The sequence below is a fragment of the Cydia fagiglandana genome, chromosome 9, assembly GCF_963556715.1.
Source record: "Cydia fagiglandana chromosome 9, ilCydFagi1.1, whole genome shotgun sequence".
In the NCBI taxonomy this organism is placed as follows: domain Eukaryota; kingdom Metazoa; phylum Arthropoda; class Insecta; order Lepidoptera; family Tortricidae; genus Cydia; species Cydia fagiglandana.
Window position 1 is genome coordinate 16,878,422 of NC_085940.1, and position 15,926 is coordinate 16,894,347.

General features: G+C 37.9%; 4 protein-coding genes across 4 annotated transcripts in view; 1 reads left to right on the forward strand and 3 right to left on the reverse strand.

Annotated features, from left to right (window-relative positions):
* The window catches only part of LOC134667489 (adenylosuccinate lyase), a 382,878-nt gene that overhangs the window by 184,850 nt on the left and 182,102 nt on the right, over window positions 1-15,926 (forward strand). The window lies entirely within an intron of this gene.
* On the reverse strand, window positions 1,579-2,852 carry LOC134667504 (large ribosomal subunit protein eL22-like). The gene is made up of 3 exons (XM_063524931.1): window positions 2,798-2,852; window positions 2,421-2,706; window positions 1,579-1,773 (listed from the first exon to the last, which is right to left on the reverse strand). The coding sequence occupies exons 2-3, from the start codon at window positions 2,698-2,700 to the stop codon at window positions 1,610-1,612; spliced, it is 444 nt and encodes a 147-aa protein (XP_063381001.1). The 5' UTR covers window positions 2,701-2,706; window positions 2,798-2,852; the 3' UTR covers window positions 1,579-1,609.
* On the reverse strand, window positions 6,655-10,838 carry LOC134667494 (E3 ubiquitin-protein ligase RING1). Its single transcript, XM_063524919.1, has 4 exons — window positions 9,972-10,838; window positions 9,309-9,481; window positions 7,743-7,915; window positions 6,655-7,069 (listed from the first exon to the last, which is right to left on the reverse strand). Exons 1-4 carry the CDS (start codon window positions 10,715-10,717, stop codon window positions 7,025-7,027), a joined length of 1,137 nt encoding a protein of 378 aa, XP_063380989.1. The 5' UTR covers window positions 10,718-10,838; the 3' UTR covers window positions 6,655-7,024.
* LOC134667787 (nuclear transcription factor Y subunit beta-like) lies at window positions 14,332-15,860 on the reverse strand. Its single transcript, XM_063525196.1, has 2 exons — window positions 15,831-15,860; window positions 14,332-15,366 (listed from the first exon to the last, which is right to left on the reverse strand). Exons 1-2 carry the CDS (start codon window positions 15,858-15,860, stop codon window positions 14,332-14,334), a joined length of 1,065 nt encoding a protein of 354 aa, XP_063381266.1.

Genomic DNA, 15,926 nt, shown 5'->3' on the forward strand with positions numbered 1-15,926 from the left:
TTTATGTTATAATAATGAATATGCTTTGTTGTTGTTTTTTTTCGATCCATTATTTAAATTAATGAAGTACTGTAATAAAATTGAAGCAATACGTAAAAGTTTACGAGGCGCATTCTGCGTAGGTACCTGTTGTAAAGTTGTAATAATAGAGGTTTTCTTTAATGTGTTCCACATCTCCTCTACTTCAGCTTAGCCTTTGGCGTCGCTGCGCCAAGCTCGGCCTGCGGTCTCACTTTTTAATACAAAGGACATTGGTTCGTGTCTGTGCTGAACTATTTATCCTGAAGCCTGATGAAGCACGGCTTTGACTTCTCATGAAAGCTCGCCTCACTGGGGCACTTCGGACTTTTAGGCCCAGATGAATAGATCGATACCCGGTCTTTTAACACGGTTTCACATTTGCGATATTGTCAAAAAAATTCGCGCTCGCTGCGCTCGCGTTTATTTTTGGTTCTTTAATTAAATTGACTGGTGAATTTATAGAGGTACCTAGACCAAGAAAAGTCTGCAATGATTTTGATAGAATACGCAGTGCAAGTGTTATTATACGTCATAATTTCATAGAAGTTTTGACGTTTAACATAACACTTGCACTGCGAGTGCTATCAATATTATTGCAGGCTTATGGTCGGACAATGGCTGTTCAGCCTCTCAAAATATTATAACTATTGAGAAAATCAACTTTGCGGCACTAGTGAGCTTAGCTTTTAGCCTCGCTTAAAATTGGCCATTAGAGGTAGATAAGAAAGTGACGCTGAAGCTCTCATCTTTGGTATTCCACTGGGAATTGGCCTTAAGCCTAAAGGGCTCTCCCCACACTTGACGCGACGCGGAATCGGCAAAACCCGATAGAATAAAGCTTTATGTCCACGCAATAAGAGCGAAAAAGACATCGTTCGATTTGGATCGGCTCGGCCGACGCCTGAAGATTGAAATTAAAAACGCAAACTTTTATTTCCCTGTACTGAATGTGCTGTGTGCAGAATTGACTGTAGGGGGCCCCGACATCCTTAATCCGGCCCTGTTTGTATGTATTAGTTGTCAATATAAGATTATAATAATTATAGAGTATTGTTACTATTGTTGCGTTTTCTTTCTACCAAGTTTTTCAAGTACAAATTGTACAGTCCCGTTTTCTTATATAGGTCGATTTGTAAGAGACACTACAGCACAGATTATTAATATGTCACTACAGTAATTCCACTTTTTAATTTCTACTCTTTTTTGTCAAGACTGTATTTAGTGAAGTAATTTATTCCACATATTGTGTGGGCATTGCCTTACCCGCAAAAGCAAGGTGAAAGTTTAGTGTCAGATGGACAAGCTAAAACTATTGACGCTATCTCATCAGCTTAAAAGAGGCAAAGCCATTTTCAGTCAAATGATATACTATAAATAGTTTAGGTTTAGGACTCGTTACAAACCACTTTTTATGTATAAACATTATCAATCAATGGTGAATTGCACAAGAAAATTGAACAATTTGTTCAGGATTATTGTGTAACCTCTAATACTTTTGGGGCAGCAATTTTAAGAAAAAGACTTAGCAAGAATTTACAACAAAATAAAACTAAATCATAGTTTATAACTAATTTATTATCCGAACAGCTTAATCCTCGTTATCTTCATTGTCGCTGTCAGCATTGATGTTGAAGTAGCGGAGCTCGTAGGAGTCATGAGCCGAAGCGACCACACGCAGCCAGTCACGGAGGTTGTTCTTCTTGAGGTACCTCTTTGTCAAATACTTAAGGTACCTCTTGGAGAAAGGAATGTCTGTAAAGCGTTGGAAACATCTCAATGACCTGGAATTTGATTGTACCGTGATATACCCCACGGTTGGGTCCCTGCCGGACTCTGCCACCGATTCACCCCGGCCTACTGAGGTGAGCGGTGCCCACCCCCGCGGCGTGGACGCGCCGGCAGGGCTGCCGCAGTGAGCTACAGAGAATGGGCTCTGAAGCTCCTGTGGCCGGGTTAATGGCTGACCAGCCAAAGGCATTGCAAGATATATGTTGTCTTTAACCCATTTTAACACTATGACAAACATTTAACAATGAAAGTGGAAGTTATAGGAGGGATATCTCTCCTCTTCCATCATAGTAATATAAGTATTCCTATTTTGTAATTACGAGATATTGGACTCGCAATAAGATTTTCTACTGGACCAAAAAGCTAACTTTTTGGTCTGTGTCACACGAGGCAAAAGTTCACTGCAATGTTCATAAAAATAAAAAAAATATTCTGGTTTTTTATGAAGGCTTCAGAGTCTCGTTTGAATAATATTAGTTGAAAATACTTGCGCCAGTTTGCACTTTACATAACCTCAAAATTTCGTGGCGGAAGTTCAAAGGGATATTTAGTGATAATTTAATTTTAACGCCTGGAAAAATGGGATTAGAAAAACCAAATTAGACACTAACCTGCGCTGACGGCGACCTTGGTCTTGTCTCTGGCGACGACAACGTGGTTGCCCAGGTTGTTGGTCTTGCCCTCCACTTTGACGTGTTCCTTGAGGTATTTCTCGAAGTTTCCTACATCGAGAATGCTGTCCTCGGCCGGGTGCGTGCAGTCGATGGTGAACTTCAGGCTGATCTTCCTCTTGGCTCCCTTTCCGCGGATTTTACCGCCCTTCACTCCTTTCTTGCCAGTTTTCTGGTGCAACTGGGTCTTCTTGGGTGCCGGTTTCTTCGTCACTGCCATCTTGACCTATAGGTGCAAAAATATGTTATTTACTGCACAACACCAACGAGATTTCAAACTGAATTAAAAAAATTGTGAAATAATCTCGTTAACCTACCGAACACGTGTATAGCGTTCACGGCGTTAACAGCAAAATGGCCGAATTGAGCTGTGTTGCTACAGCAAGTCCAAACTATCTGACAGAAACGTCTCGTTCCACGAATGAATTACCTCTATATGGCGCCTGCATATTCGAGCGATAGAGATGCACATAACAATTTTCGATGTTAGCGGTAGGTTTTCTGTTCTTTTTAATTTCAATAAACCCTAAAAAAGATTCCAGATTATTGAAATATAGTTCTTAATATCTCTGGAACAAAATATTTTTGAAAAAAAAACTCTTGAGGAAAGTATTGGTCAAATAATGTCTCAAAACATTTCAATACGTATCGTATGATTCATATTTTCCAAACGAAAGTTTGTTTATTTTATTCTGGAAAATATAATAATGTTAATGGAACGCTTTTTTTTCATAAGTGGCAATTCTAAAATAAATGTCAATTTACGATGTTGCTCTCTCCAATAAATAGTTATAATTGTTGCCATAATCACATTTCATTTAGTGAAGTCAGACGGGGTGATCAAATCGACGGATTTGATCAGAAATGAAATTGGCATCAATTTAATCACCAAGTTTACATTTATGATGATATTAGAGCCATATCTTCTTATAGTTTGTTATAGAGCTCTCTAAATTGAAAAACTGTCCCAAAACGAAAATACTGGTGTCACAAATTGGTATTCTTGCGTCCGCGCCCCATTTTATCGGTAATATCGGTATTGATCCTTGTGTTTTTCCCAGTTGGCTATTTCGGTTATTAGACGGCATTTTTATGCAGGCTCTAGCCGGGTGGGATGCGTGCGTTCAAGGTATTCTCTGCCAGTCAACCTGATGAAGCAGTATAATCATAATAATTTACAATACCAAAGTGCCTACGAATTTACATATTTGGAAGATTAAACATTAATTTCTAGTACCTAGTTAAAATACATGATTCACGTCACTCCACTGTATCACGCTCCTGACTCACTTCCCTCCCTAAAATAGTTTCCTGTAATAATCTATTTATAAAACCAAAACTAATTAAGATATGAATAATATGCGTAGAAGAAATGTTTGTTTTATTCGATGATAGTAACAAAACAGAGATGTATAGCGTTTTCATTGCAGTTTGCAGTCTAGTTTAGCGAGTATGTACCTCTAGGTACATAGAAATTAGAAAAATTAGATAACTTACATATCAACAAATTAAGTTTTAACGAAAAACCATTACTAATAACATACCTTCCTATGATTTAATAGTATCCATAAGTATACCTACTTACATCTAAAGTGCCTGAAGTAATAGTAGGCATCTAAATATATAATTAAAAAGAACCAGAAACCATGCAGAGGGCACGTAACGTACAGTAGCTGCCCCGCTTGTGTACAGCTATTGTCTTCGCCCCACCTCGATGATTTTTATTTCCCATGACATGAATGAACCGTGCTATTCGCTTGTCGAGGTCACGACACTTTTTTACCTGAGACGTGATGTAATGCCCTTGAGTTTTTGATACACGCATTCTCAGCGCTATGTTAACTAAGATTTAATTGAAGCTTCATTTGCTAACTAGATTTTAGCAAAATTGATAGTGTGCATATGATTTACGATTTCAAATGAGCGCGAGTTTTCAAACTAAACAAACTAGCGCATGCGTAATAAAGTTATCTCGAAATCGTGAACTTCTTCGTGAAGGAAAAATGGTCGCACACAAGTGCAGTTTATTTACGCGCTCCGTCGTGATCGCGAGTGATGTAAACCTATTTTTGAAGTTAACCTCACTTTACCTGTGAAAGGTGATTCATTTAACAACAGTGTTTTGGAGCAATGTAAAATTTATTTAGTACTTTATGTGAGACAAAACAGTGAGAAGTTGCGGCATCGGTTTTAGTGATTTGCGAAGAAAATGACGTGCGAGAAACTAAAATAAATCGATAAGAGAGCGGGTCACGATGTCAGACAAATGAAAGATGGATAATTGTTTCGTCGCATGTGGCTGTGATGATAACGGAGGAGTGACCACAGCCGATTTAGACCGGTATACGGACAAGATAGAAAATGTGCTCAACGATGAGAAAGGCAGGAAGTTCTTTAGAAATTTTATGTTTACATCGAGGATGAAAGACGGTCGGCGTACACTAGATTTCTGGGAACATGTCGAGAGGCTACTTAATTACAAAGAAAATACTGAAAGTGGATCTTATCGTTCGTATCTGAGAGACTTGGACCGGTTAATAGACGAAGCTGAGAGGATAGAGGAACTTGATTTCGCTACTATGGAGAAACTAACGATCGCACGAGATTCTGAAGACAAAGAACATATACTTGAAGCACTCAGATTATTGAAAGTAGAGTCCACTAAAGCACTTAGGAGAGAATATAATGCTTTCAGACGTCAATATATTAAGAAATAAGATTTTTCGAGCACTAGCAGTGCCTTGCATTTTGAAGCATTTTTAAAATTGGCGCCATCCTTGTTAGACTGTGTAAAAAAAGTATGCATTTTGGAAGTAGGTGCCATTTTAAACTGGTCTGGAAACCTACGTATATTTTAGCCTGTGCAATGCTTATTTATTGTAATAAAAGTACAAACATGATGTACATTTTTAGTTTAAGTAGGTCAGTTAAGCACCTTAACTAGTTGCCTTGTTAATTGTGGTGTTTAGTCAGACAATTGACCGGAAAATACATTATTTAATTACATTTAAGCGACTTTTAATTACCTTTCCTTAATACCTATACTGCTACAAATTGAGAATACAACAATAATATCAAGTTGTTTGATTTTTATCAATCAAAAATCTTTTCTCCTTTGGACAAATAGGTACTTATATACCTAAGTTTATTTGTATGCACATAAAAACATTTTTTTTACCGGTTTCCGAAAATAAGTACCCATTTTACATTACCTATGTCCAAAGGAGAGGAGAGAAAACCTCATTGCTATGTATGTATAACCCACATAAAACTGATCATCTTGATGTAGTCTGGCCACTGGCCAGCCATCATCATCTTATCAGTGTCAGAGGGCCTACCGCGAACCACGTTCGACGTGTTGCCTGTCACACTTACGTACGAATATACAAGTGCGACAGAGATGCAACCCGTCGAACAGTTCGCGGTAGGCCCTCAGTAGCTGAAGTAATATTTAAAAGGTGAGTGCCGAAGTAGTGGGTTGGTTGGCATAGTATGCCTAGGTAGACCGGTAACATACCGCTATCCTTATCGAAAGCTACAGTTCTACCTGAAGTATTAGGAAGGCCCAAGATGTATTTTTGCTATTTATAACAGACCGGTGAGTGCCGAAGTAGTGGGTTGGTTGGCATAGTATGCCTAGGTAGACCGGTAACATACCGCTATCCTTATCGAAAGCTACAGTTCTACCTGAAGTATTAGGAAGGCCCAAGATGTATTTTTGCTATTTATAACAGACCGTATAACTACCTCGCTATTTTGCTTTCTATAAAACGAGTAATACTAATATTATGCTGTGACGGGCCGAACAAATGACGATGACGTGCCTAATTACAAAAGATGAATGCCCTACCGGGGATAAAGTATCTTTTGTAGGGATATTCAAATGATGAAAAGCTGACACAATTGAGACTCGTTTGATAATTCGCTGGTGCATAGGACATGCTTGCATAAATGAAAACATAAGAGATGACAACATAGACATATATATATTACTTGATGACAAGCTGAGGGGCATGTAGAGAATTCTTTGCCTGAATGTCAAATCATTTAGATTCCTTTCAGTAGGGTCCATCCATATATATATTATACTACTCTTTGGGTCCATCCACAATACTCGATACTACACAATGTGGTCTAAAAGTATTAATCATAAAGTTACAATACAAACAAATAATAATTATGAATTGTTTATTATAAACTAACTAAAATGAGATTAAAACACTGCAAATACTGCACAGTAAATTACTAATTGTAACAACATTTTAATTATTTAAAATGACACCTACCTTTAATCAATGTATTCCAATCAGTATTTTTAAAATATTGTAAATGCATAATTTACTGACATCAAATTATATAAATTACTTTTTTCATTTAACTTACAAAAGACAATCATTTCCCTGCTTATCTACAAATTATATGAAACTTCAATAAAATCTTATCACATTAATAGTAGAGTCCATTTCTCGAATAATTTCGTTTTAAATACATATATTTCTGTTTAAAATTAATCACTAGGCTCTGGATTCAGGCTACCTGCATTTCTAGGTCTTCTTCCATGAGTAGTACATCTCCAGTGGTTTGTTCACCTGAAATCAATAAATGGCTTAGTGCTACACTTAAAAAACTAAACTATTACTTTTTTACATTATCGAGGAATAATTAACGCGTCCTGAAGGTATTTCGTGTTTATAGAAAGCTAATAATATTTTCATTATGGAAATATAAAACTTCGACGCTCATACATAAATATGAGAGGATCAGAAATTTTGTCATGTGGAAATTTCGCAAATTTTGAAACTTTCCGAGGGCACATTTACCAGTTAACATATAGTCATGAATTTAATTTTTTAACAAGCAGAAACGTCTGCGAAGGTTGCTATTTAGCTAACACACAGACAGTAATTTTTCCACTTTAAAATTTATTCTATGTTTCATAGTCGTGAATGTCATGATCATTATAGTCTAATAACAATAAGTATCTACCCTTTTGCTTAAAAACAATCTAAATGCATAATTTGTGAATCACAATAACACTGATTTGGAGATCAGCCAAATAGAATAATGTATTCATTTGAATGACTCTTCGGTCCCAATAGGTTTATTAGGTTTACAGTATGAATATTGACCAAGATGTCAGTATTTAGCTCTATTCAGATCCAAGCAGGTCAGTGATGATAGAGTATGGAAATATTAACTTTCCCCTTTCTCGGTTGAAATCAACCAACCACATGTGGAATTTATTTATGTTTAAACAATTACCTTCCAAAACTTATCATTAATTTGGCGGAGAGTCTGCGAGCCGGCCAGTGGCACAAACTGCCCTGGCGCCGGAGCCACATAGATGCAGAAGTTGAGCAACCGGTATGCTTCAGGGAGCTCCGCATCAAGGTCCAGCGTGAGTCTCATTGCCAGGTATTTGCTCAGGTGGTCCACTGTAAATAATGGTGGTCAATTGGAATCAAGTGTGGACAGATTCAGGATGAGATTATAGAGTAAATAGCATCAAAATAAGTTCCGAGGTCAGGTAGTTTAGGATTTTTCGTCTTGTTTGTGTTGTTCAGTTTTTTCAATCCGATCCTTTTTTTTGCATGCATTTGGTTACACTTTTTCTAATAAGAATTGTATAAATTTACTATGATGACAAACAAAGTTACTAGCAAAGTTATGTTGGTTGTACTATGATACTTAAATTTTGTCTGATGGAGCATTCCATGAAATTGTCTACCGTTGTCCCGTACAAACAAACGCGAAGTTTCTGAAGATTTAAAGGAATAAGAGTTTCCTTTTCTATGGCAAATGGTCAAAAATATGCACAGAAAAATAATCGCCTGCTTTAAATGCCAAGAAAAAAGTCGCAACACAGGAAATAAAATGCGTTTGTACGGGACAGCCCGTGGAATGCTCCTGATATACATACAAATGTAGTGAATAATCCTTTACGATTTTATGAATGAACTGTTATGCTATTTCAGTCAGTCTCAGTACAAAAGTACTGAGTTTGACTGAAGTAGGATGACAAATACGAATGTTTCCGGAGAAAATACGATGGCTAAGGATTGTTCACAACATCTGTAACAGTAAAGACTGTACTAAATAGGTACTTATAGGCCTTATAGCGTTATTCATAAAATAAACGTGTTACTGGCCTGAATAAGCTATAAAACATTGTCTTCATCATTTTGACTTTTGTATTTATAAGAAAGGGATAAAACTAGGGTTGCAAATAGAAAAAAAAACAAATGTTTTTTTTCAAATTTATGAAAAAAGCATGAAAAAAAACCTGGCACCATGTTTTTTTTTCAGATGAACAAAAATATGCCACAATAACGGTTTTTCGTGATTTATTTATATAAGTAACTTAAAACTAAGTGCCCCGATGCGGCGACGAGAGGCGTTGGTGTTGCCAACAGTAAATTGCGATAACTACCACTACAGATTTCATTTATGTTGTTATTAATCAAAGTTGTTAAATTAAATTGGTTTAATGGTTAACATAAAGTCTAAAACAAGTAAAACAACCGTATAAAAGTATTAACTGCCTTGCAAATTTTGAGTTTTTATACTTTTGAAAAAAAACGTACTCCAGAAAAAAAACGGTATTTTTTCACGGTTTTTTTTCATGTTTTTTTTTCAAGTCAGAAAAAAAACCGTTTTTTTACAACCCTAGATAAAACATAAATTAACTAAATCAGGCCTGTAAAGTTTTATGAATAAGGGGGTTATTGATGTTATTATGTACTTTTGAATTAGCGTTAATGTCTGTATTGCAAACAGATAAAAATACCTGAGTATAAAATGGATAAAACAATGTTTTACAAAACCTACCGGAAGCATTCGCTGTAGTTTTAATGTATCTGACAGAGCTATCCCGCAGTGCCCTCATGAGCTGGTTGTCTCCAGTCATCTCTGTGGGGTGCGGCTTGAAGACCAGCTCAATCTCGTTGGGGTTCAGGGGCTCGCCTTCCCCCTCTGTGTCCATGGAGTTCTCGCCCTCTGTCCTGAAACGGCACACTTGAATTTGAAGATTTTGGACAAGTGAAAAATATTAAAGTTTTTTCTGTACACTTTTTGTTGCTCGTAACATTGGTTTAACTCTATAATGGACCAGATTATAAAATAAATAAAAATACAAGAAGATGATGTTATGGGGTAGGCATTTTATTCTTATTGTTCCTATTAAAGGCTTAAAAATGATGTATAAGTAAATTTCTCATATTAACACAATCAAAATAGAAAAAGCACCATATCATTTGTGACTTGACAGCAATGCTAGTGGCATATTAAATATCATTAATCTGCCCGAGAGACTGCGAGCTAGCTAGAGTACAACAAACTGCCTCAGTGCGGGAACCACATAGATGCACAAGTTAAGCAACCCAAACAAAAAAAATTATCTATGGTTAGTAGTGCAAACCTATGCAATATTTTTTAGAGCGAAAATATTATGATGATAATATTAAGGTAGGTAGGTAACATAGTTTTACTCACCTGCCATCACTAGATTCACTTTCCTCGCTGCGCTCAGAAGTCAAAACCGACTTGGCTCTTTTAGTGATGCTCGTGTTTTTTGAAATGGAGCTAATATTGGACGGCACCGGCGATGGCGTGCTCCTCACAGAGGGGGGGTTGGATGTAGACTGACCAGGAGGCGTGGGGTTACCCGTTGACGTCGCAGTGCCATCCTTAGGAGCCGACGAACTACTACCGTTTTGAGCGTCCGACGCCCCATTAGAATTAGACAGACTGCTGTTATCATCCGCGCCTGCTTTACGCGACCTCTGAGGCCTGTTTTGAGACTGCAATTTGATCCCCTCTGTTATCGAATTCACTAAAGACGCCTGCGAGTGAGACATATTCAGTTTAGCCAACACCCGCTCCTGATGGGCCTCATACTCATCCCTGCTAGGATATATCTTTGATATCAATAAGTCGAAATTAGGATCCGGTCTTAGAGAACGTTTCGACACTAATTTCTTACGACATGTCGGGCATTCTTTGTTCCCTGATCGCAGAGCGGTCACGATGCAATCAGAGCAGAACCTGTGGAGACATTCTTTAGTCGTCATCGTCTTCTTCAGCATATCCAAACAAATTGGACACATCAATTCGCTGTGCAAGCTTCGCGGGGACACCGCGATTTCGGTAGCGTCCGTTATCACTTCTTGAGGTGTCCGGTGCAACTCGTAAAGGGATAATTCCCATGTTTTGTTCTGTGGTGGCTCTGTTGACGACATTTTTACTCAGAAATCTTTGTTTATCCCAATTAAAAACACCAATTACAACTTATTTTGACATAACACTTCCTATCGAGCCGCCGCCGCCATGTTCAATATTTTTTTTTAAATCGGCTGTCACTAAAGTTGCAGTGATAAGTAACCATTCCGCCAATACAATGTCGTTTATAGTTAAAAAAAGTCTGTATTACATTAAAATAACAAAATTGCTACTTTATTAGAAAAAATAATCACAAATAATTTATTTGAATATTAATACCGCAATTCATATTGTGTTCTAGGTTTGCGTAGCGTGGTGCATCTATTTACTAAAGAAAGAGATGCAAGAGATGATAAAAAATGTTTGGGCAAATCCCTACAGGCATAAAATCACGAAAAATGCACTGAGAAGATCTTATAATCGAACGAGCCAATTTAATTTTTTACTCCTCAAGTCACCTGATTTTATCAGACAATTTAATCAGATTGGGCGAAAAATTGTCCTGTCTGGACTAGTCTTTACAAAACATTAAGAGAGTATTATAGTCTAGCAAACTAATTTTGTTGTAAGTAGAAATAGGCCCAAAATTAAATTTTTATAGGGGTGATCGACCGCCGCACCAAGGTTGCGGTGCGGTAGTCTGTTACGGCTTTAACACCTAACGAACATTTATAATACCCCCTTGCGCAAGAGAAAATTGGGTGATCTGGGAGCACCTGGGAGTCTTTACACAGATCGGGAGTTGGCCGATCCAAAGACAACCTTCTGAAATGGGGAATCATACCCTGGACAAAGCGATGATGTACTTACTTACCTACTATGTAGGTACTATGCGAATGTGGCGACCCACAAACAACGCAACGCAACATAATAGGTAACTGCATCATATACCTATTATGTTGCGTTGCGTTGTTTGTTGGACTATTTTGCCAATATCTTGCCACCTCTAACCCCTGGGGTAACTTTTATAAGGTCTTCTGCAGAAAACACTGCATCATAGTTTTCTGCAGAAGACCTTATAAAAGTTACCCCAGGGGTTAGAGGTGGCAAGATATTGGCAAAATAGTTATTCCTTCACACGATAAGAAGAATCTAGCCTCCACGCGTACTAAGTAAAACGTAAAACTTAAACTTCGTGCCATCGTCGTGCTCACTTTCCGTAAAAAATACTTTCCTCGTTTAATAATCTCTATAATAAACATTTTTGTTTCCATTTTTGTAAAAAGTGTCACGCTGCCTCGGCAGCCTCACGAGTCAGAGTAAATTGCTTCTCCTTTTATCATTTCAATTTATCTAAGCGCGCTACAATAATTCGTTTTGCTTTATTATTACGAACCGCCAGCCCATCTCGGTAAACGCAGCAGTTACAAAGATCTAGTTTTTCTTTGGAAAATGTTATGTAAGTAAAGTGATTTAGAACTGGTTACCCTCGTTAGGGATTGGTTGACGTGTGTATTATTACACCGTTTTTACACTTGGCAAAGAAATGTAATGAGTGTTATTTGCTAGTTACAAACTGTAGGATGTCTCTAAGAAAAAAGTTGTATAATTAGGGATTTACATTTCCGCAGCAGCTTGTTAGAAGTGATAAAAGGTGTTAAAGTGTAAAAAAAAAAACTATGAAAGGTGCTGTTTTAACTAAGTAAGTAGGCACCTAGTTTCATATACTAATGTTAAGCGCTTATTATATCAACGCGGTCGCCGGGCACTTTTTGTAGGAAAACCAGTCGGCCTGTAGATGTAATTTATTATTTATAAAAGAATTAGTTTAATTCAATATACACACGACATCAGTTAAAAATAAATATATATATAGTGGGTATTATCATAATAGGTACTATTACGTATATAGTCGTTATTTTGTCTGTGAATATACCAAATTCAAGCTACTACTACTACTTTCAAGCTATATACCTACCTAAGTCAACATTACGATACAAGTCCGAAAAGTAGGAAATTTCCAACGAGTAGGTAACTTTTATGTAAGTGAATGACCCATTCCGTCCCTTTAGTCAATTAGAGGAGTTTAAAGCGTAATTAAAGAATGCTAAGTACCTACTTGGTACCTACTATTAGTAGGTACGTTAGGGAATAATTAAGTTTTACTATAAGCCTATCTAGTCAGCTAACCTAGCTTTAGGGCTGCCAACTTGCCGCTTACTATTACATACTTATTTAATTTTCATGATAAAAGTAAATAATAAAACAACCCACTAAGCGCACACGGCGCACACCGTTATAAATATTTACATTGTAAACTATTGTGGAAATTATGAGATTTTTCTGTTTTTTTTCATTCCGTCAAAGGTGCGTCCATATTTTACGAGTGCGTCGTGCGCAACTTATACCCAACACGATGTACTAAAGCTGAGGACCTACCGAGAACCACGTTCGATGCGTTGCCTCCCTGTCACACTTACGTACGAATTTACAAGTGCGACAGAAAGGCAACACGTCGAACGTGGTTCGCGGTAGACCTCATTCTCAAGAGAGCTTTTGCAACGCGCGTTATAAAAGCGCTTGAATCTGTCCGCATTCTAAATTCGATTTAACGACCAAGGCTTAAAGTCGTAAATCCAACAACGCTAAAGCGCCACCGCTGTCGTGTGTATACATACATGGTTATCCATTTGTGTCATTCAAACGCTTTGTAACGCGCGTTGAAAAAGCTTCCGTGCGTATGGGGGCTTAGCGGCGCTTTCGGATATCTGAACGCAACTTAATGTGGTTATGTGGCCCATAACCTGTAACCGCTAAGCAGCCATGCTACTCATGCTTATGGACAATAAAGGTATTAATAGGACAGTCTTATGCTAGCATTAGCATTTGCATCCCTTGCAGGATTAAGTTGGTCATTTTGTGCAAGTAGACTGTAAAACGGTAACCATTATGTTCCTTGAAACGGTTTATGCCGGCCCTAGATTAAATGGTATTCGTACTTTACAGAAATTACCGTAAGTGTAGGTTTTAACATAATAGATACACTTCGTGAGTGCATATTACTTGCATAGCAAACTACTTAGGCGTCTGAACTGCAGTATCCACAACTGCGTTTGTTTTAAAACAATATATATAGGTACCTATCTGTCAATGGTTGTGCCTGTATACTTTACCTACACAGTACTACAATTAGCCACTAAGATACCGGAAATAAAATATCCATTAAGAGAGAGAGAGAAAATAAGTGGAGTAGTGGAGTGTCGTATTTAAATAGACCAGTGATACCTTCTAGTTTAGGGTAGACGCATCCTTTTACTGATTTTTTTTCAATACAAATTACCTTACTAATACCTAATTGAAATAGTTTACCTACTATTTTGTACAATACTTAGTGTTCGTTTGTCTATCATGTTTTATTTAATTTACTCTCAATTGCGCAAAGGTTGACTGGAAGGGATCCCTTCGCCTTTGTACATTACCTATATAATATTAAGTTTCATTGTAGTTTAACCTGTCTGATGTACAATAAAGTGTTTACTTTAATATATTGGGTGTGGCCTGTAACACGAGCAAATAATTAAAACATAGATTGTACTCCTCAAACGGTCACACTTTTGTTCAAGAACTTTTAAAAATTATGAAGTATTAAGACTCGCCATTTTTCATACAAAATAAATATGTATTATCATATATATTATCCAGAATTAACAGCAAAAACTTGATTAGGCACTTGTTGCACTGGCACCAGATAAGTGTTCGAGCCCACGACGTTCTGGTTCGATCCCAAATTTTGTCCATTTAAAGGGACAACCGCGTACATATTTTGGTTTTGATTTTGAATGTACCCTGGATTTACTTGATTAATCGGGTTAATCGGGTTGATGTTGCTGGTAATCATTTGTCCGTTTTGATTTGGCTGTAGGAGAAGGGCTTGCCCTTGCTGGTTAGGTATTTGCTGAATTAATCCGTTTTGATTTGGCTGCAAAAGTATTTGCTGGTTCGGCATTGGAGTCTGCTGGTTTAACAAGATAGGCTGCGTAGACTGGGTTAACAATGTTTGTTGATTTCCAGGTTGACTGATGAGTAGCTGGTTTGGTTGCTGATATGTCTGGATTGGTTGAGCCACGAGTTGCTGTTGGTTTAAAAGTGGTTGCTGATTAAGAGGTAATATTTGCTGTTGGTTGCCGTATAACGGTTGTGACCCTGTTTGTTGAGTAACTAGGATCGGTTGATTTTGCTGAGCGGGTTGTTGGTTCATCGGATAAAAAGGCTGAGACTGGGGTTGGCTGATTTGATATTGCTGAATCTGATTTGGTTGCTGAGTTTGAAAACTTTGCTGATTAACTGGATACGGTTGTTGAATCGATTGTTGATTAGGATAAGCTTGCTGTATAGGAGTTTGCATATTTGGGTACTGTTGCTGCTGTAGTTGCTGATTGGTTTGATAATTTTGTGGCATCTGTGGTGGGTTGTAGCTGGGTTCATGTTGTTCAGGCTGATGCTCGTATACCGGCGCTGGCGGGCCGTAGAGAACATTCTGCGATTCCTTGTTTATATCATTCAATTTTTCTTGACCAGATTCGACAGGCTGTGTCGCTTGACCATCTTTCTCGTCTATACGGTTGAGGGCGTCGGCAGAGATGAACACTGGGACGTATTTTGGGCTGGAGGCTGTTGGGTTGCTAGGAGGAACCGGGTTGCCGGTCGTCGAAGCGGCTAATGTCGTTATCTGGAATGAGGATTAGAAAAATGACATTCTATAACACAAGATCACACTGATACACATTTATTTGCCTACTTTATAATATCAAAATAGGTTGCCAAATAAGTGCATGTGTAGGATTCATTTGAAGGTGTCATTTGTCACAGTTTAATTTTTTGGATTAATTAAAGGATGACTCAATTAGACCGGGGGGGGACGGGGGGGGGGGGCGAAGCTTCCGGCGCTCCGTTTTCTATGGAAAGCACCACGTGACCGATCAGCCGTCATAGAAAATGACATGTCGGACGCCTCGGCCCGAGCCCGGCCCGGTCTAGCGTGAGTGATCCTTAAATCTAATTTAAAAAGACAATTGGATTAATGCGACTGCCGTGCAGTAACCAAGCAAGATACAGAAACTGCAGTCCATCTCCCATTATTTACTCGTGTTTACGTATCTCGCTACTTAGGCACTATTTTCTACGTCAACTTACCGTTAAAACAGCTGCTAATTTAAGGTCCATATCGCTGCCTTAATATGTCACTAATGAACCTTCAAGGCAGCGATTTTCGTTTTATAGCTGTCATTA